General features: G+C 61.7%; 1 protein-coding gene across 2 annotated transcripts; it reads right to left on the bottom strand.

The window, feature by feature from the left end:
* Positions 1 to 373: 373 nt before the first annotated feature.
* On the bottom strand, positions 374 to 3,213 carry ANKRD65 (ankyrin repeat domain 65). Of its 2 annotated transcripts, XM_061383080.1 has the most exons (4): positions 2,961 to 3,213; positions 2,197 to 2,731; positions 1,099 to 1,420; positions 374 to 914 (listed from the first exon to the last, which is right to left on the bottom strand). In XM_061383080.1, the coding sequence occupies exons 1-4, from the start codon at positions 3,203 to 3,205 to the stop codon at positions 760 to 762; spliced, it is 1,257 nt and encodes a 418-aa protein (XP_061239064.1). In that variant the 5' UTR covers positions 3,206 to 3,213; the 3' UTR covers positions 374 to 759. The 2 variants fall into 2 exon arrangements, with proteins under 2 accessions (XP_061239064.1, XP_061239065.1); XM_061383081.1 differs by having other exon boundaries at positions 822 to 1,420.
* Positions 3,214 to 3,424: the final 211 nt, after the last annotated feature.

Raw genomic sequence — 3,424 nt, 5'->3', positions numbered from 1 at the left:
GACCATGTCACAGGCACACCAACTCTCCAAAGGTTTACATTATTTTGTGAGTAAAATCCAAGTGTTCCCAGGGCTGCCGCACAGAGACACTACTTTGATACAACTCTCACTTTTGAAAGACAAAATCTGTCCTCTAGAGCTTTTCTTCTAGAAAAACAGAATAAGGGCACTGGTATTCTCTGAGGATACAGCGGTGGGCAATCAGAAACAGCTGTCTCTCTGTATCTGTTGTATTGCAGAGATGACTGAGTGACAGGGAGAGGCTAAAGCCATTGAAAACAGATTCTTATGCCTTATGTCACCAAAGGTGGGGGGCACACCACGCTGCACAGGGACATGGGCAGGAGCACTGGTGTCGACCGGGAGGCAGAAGCAGGGGCCCTGGGAAGGCTCAGGCCTTTATTGGGGTTCCGGCAGGAATGGCAGGGCAGGGCAGGGAAACAGTTTGGGATTGGTTTGTGTGATAATTCACTGGGCCTTGGTGCACAGAAGCATGTGTGGCCCTGGGTGATTCTGGGCAGGAGGACGTCAGCTGGGCACATGAGAGAAGGCAGTTCAGGGGGTGGGTCAGGTGGCAGGGCAGAACAGCTGGCCGTTTGTTTGGCCCCATCATTTGTGAGTGGGCGCCAACAGACAAACACTGAATCTAAGAAAACACAGTAAGAGCATCAGCGTGCACAGAGGGCACACCAGGGGTGACACACCCACGGTGGACAGACAAAGCGGAGACCATCGGGTTTCTGTCAGTTCTGTCATGACTCAGTCTCTCCACTGCAGAGAGTGGAGAAGGCCTGAGCTGCAGGGGTGAGTGGCTCTGGGAGTCAGTGGAGCTGCTCCTGGTCCAGCGACACATTTGTTGCTCAGGCTCCAGCCACTGCCTCTGTCTCCTGGAGGAACCTCTGGGCTCTTCTCCCCTGCACCAGCAGAGAGAAGCCTGAGCACACCCTGAAGGCCATGGAAGCCCGGAGCCTTTTGTCCTGCTTTGGCCCTGCCACCCCAGGGCCCTGTGCCCCTAGGACTCCTCTTGTTCTCCACAGAGGGCAGGCCACAAGTCCTGGGCCATATCCCCCCACCGTGTCCGCAGGGTGGGGCTGGCACCTCGGCTCAGCAAAAACTCTGCAGTGGGGCCATGGCCATGCTCCATGGCGAGATGCAGGGGGGTCTTGTGGAGCCAGCCAGCGGCATTGACCTCTGCACCCCTGTCTAGGAGGTGGCCAGTGACCTCTATGTGGCCTCCCCGGGCAGCATGGTGCAGGGGGGTGAGGCCCAACAGGTCCTGAGAATCCACTTCTGCTCCCCAGGCGGCCAGCAGCTGGACGGCAAGCAGATGTCCACCCGCAGCAGCCCTGTGGAGTGCAGAGCGGCCATACCTGTCCGTGAGGCTTGGGTCTGCCCCGTGCTCAAGCAGCACCTCCATGTCCTGGAAGAGAAGAGGGCAGGGGCTAGGCTGCTGGCTGTGTTAACCACGTAGCACCCAGCTGCCCTTGGCCTCTCCTTTCTTGACACTGCTTCCTTATTTGGTCACCCTGATGCTGCGAAAGATTGAAGGCAAAAGGAGAAGAGCGCAGCAGAGGATGAGATGGTTGGAAAGCATCACCAACTCAACGGACATGAACTTGGGCAAACTCCAGGAGATAGTGAGGAACAGGGAGGCCTGGAGTGCTGCAGTCCATGGGGTTGCAAAGAGTCAGACACAACTCAGCGACTGAACAACAACAAATAGCACCTATGTGGGCTTCCCAGGTGGCGCTGTGGTAAAGAATCTGCATGCCAATACAGGAAACATAAAAGATGCGTGTTCGATCCCTGGGTCAGGAAGATCCCCTGGAGGAGGGCATGGAACCCACTCCAGTATTCTTGCCTGGAGAATCCCACGAACAGAGGAGCCTGGAGAGGTACGGTCCATAGGGTCACAAATAGTAGGACACAACTGAGTCAACTTAGCACTCAGGCATGACACCTGCAGAGGCTCTACTTGGAGACTGCAACTGCCCCCGCCCCCTAATGGTCCTGACTTCCCTGCCGCCCATCCTCCCTGCTGGCTCAAACAGGCCTGCCCCTTGCACAATAAATATTGGTGCTACCACCCGGCTCCCTCCCTGGGCTTCCAGGAGCCAATATCCAAGGGCGGCGGGGGTTGGTGGCTGGCCTCTCTCCGCCACCCGCTCTATCACTCGGAGGCTGGGCCAGGATTACCTGCCTGCGGCCCAGGCCGGCCGCGACGCCCAGCACAGTGGCCCCCACACCGTCCCGGGCGTCCACCGGCGCCCCTTGCGCCAGAAGGAGACGAAGCGCAGTTGCGCGCCCAGCCGCGGCCGCCACGAGCAGGACGCTGTCTAGGCGCGCGCCGCCGTTGGCTCCCAGCAGCTCGAGCACCGCCATCTGGCCTCCCGCGGCCGCCCAGTGCGCCGCAGTCCAGCCGCGCGCGTCTGCCGCTGTTGGGCCCGGGTGAGGCGCCGCCAGCAAGTGCCCAACCATCAGCGTGCGGCCCAGCGCGGCGGCCCAGTGCAGCGGTGTGAGGCCGGCCAGGCAACGTGCATTCGCCGGCGCCCCGCGCCGCAGCAGCAGCTCTGCCACCCGCGACGGCCCGTGCCAGGCGGCTTCGTGCAGCGGTGTGCGCCCCGCGCGGTCTGCGGCTCCGACCTGGGCCCCGCGCTGCAGCAGGAGACGCACCAGCGACACGTGGCCGCGCAATACCGCCAGGTGGAGCGGAGTTCGGCCCGCGCCATCCCTGTGGGGCAGGTATGGGCGGTGAGGGTGAGGGCTGGATCCAGAACCAGGCCACTGTCTCCGGCCCCTGCCCCCTGCTGGGGAAAGAAACTCAAACTGGCTACCTTTGCCCAGGAAGGACCCCCTCTACCCACCGGGAATCCCTGCTTCCCCCTACCACTGAAGGGACAGCAGCCACCACCCCACCAGATACCTGTGAAGATACCTGGTCCTGCCCCCACGGGGCTCACCTCTCCTCCACACTGGCCCCTTGCCGCAGCAGCTGAGTCACCAGGCCCGTGTGACCCTTCCACACAGCCTGCAGCAGGTGCCCCCAGGCCTGTGGGGTGCTGGGCCCCTGTGTCCCAGCTCCCAGAGCCTCCTCAGAGCCCAGATCCAACCACCGCAGTTCCTGCTCCGCCCCTGCCTCTGTCAGGTCCTGCTCCCCAGGCTCTGAGACCCCAGAGTCCATCTGGAAACAACATGAATCAGGCATGGTTGCTGGAGGCCCAGGCTGGCCCCAGTCCAGTCCTCCGGCTGGGGGTCCTCTTTATGCTGTCCTGGCCCAGCCACAGGCCCTTTCATGAAACTCCTTCCGCAGGAGCTGAGATGGGAGATCTGTCCAGGAAGGTACGTAGCTGGAACTGCAGTTGGGGCGGCGGGGAGAGGGGCAGGGCAGGGAAGTGGGGGCCTCTGGGGGCCAGGCGAACGGCCA

The sequence above is a fragment of the Bos javanicus genome, chromosome 16, assembly GCF_032452875.1.
Source record: "Bos javanicus breed banteng chromosome 16, ARS-OSU_banteng_1.0, whole genome shotgun sequence".
Classification (NCBI taxonomy): Eukaryota; Metazoa; Chordata; class Mammalia; order Artiodactyla; family Bovidae; genus Bos; species Bos javanicus.
This window is presented reverse-complemented; position numbering and strand designations above follow the sequence as displayed.

What these genes read in the sequence shown, in the direction of transcription:
- ANKRD65 (XM_061383080.1), bottom strand. Translation starts at nt 3,205, where the DNA reads ATGCCTGATTCATGTTGTTTCCAGATGGACTCTGGGGTCTCAGAGCCT. An exon ending in CCGGCCTGGGCCGCAGGCAG is followed by an intron (nt 1,421 to 2,196) that starts GTAATCCTGGCC and finishes CTTCTCTTCCAG; the next exon opens with GACATGGAGGTGCTGCTTGA. An exon ending in AGAGTTTTTGCTGAGCCGAG is followed by an intron (nt 915 to 1,098) that starts GTGCCAGCCCCA and finishes CTGCTGGTGCAG; the next exon opens with GGGAGAAGAGCCCAGAGGTT.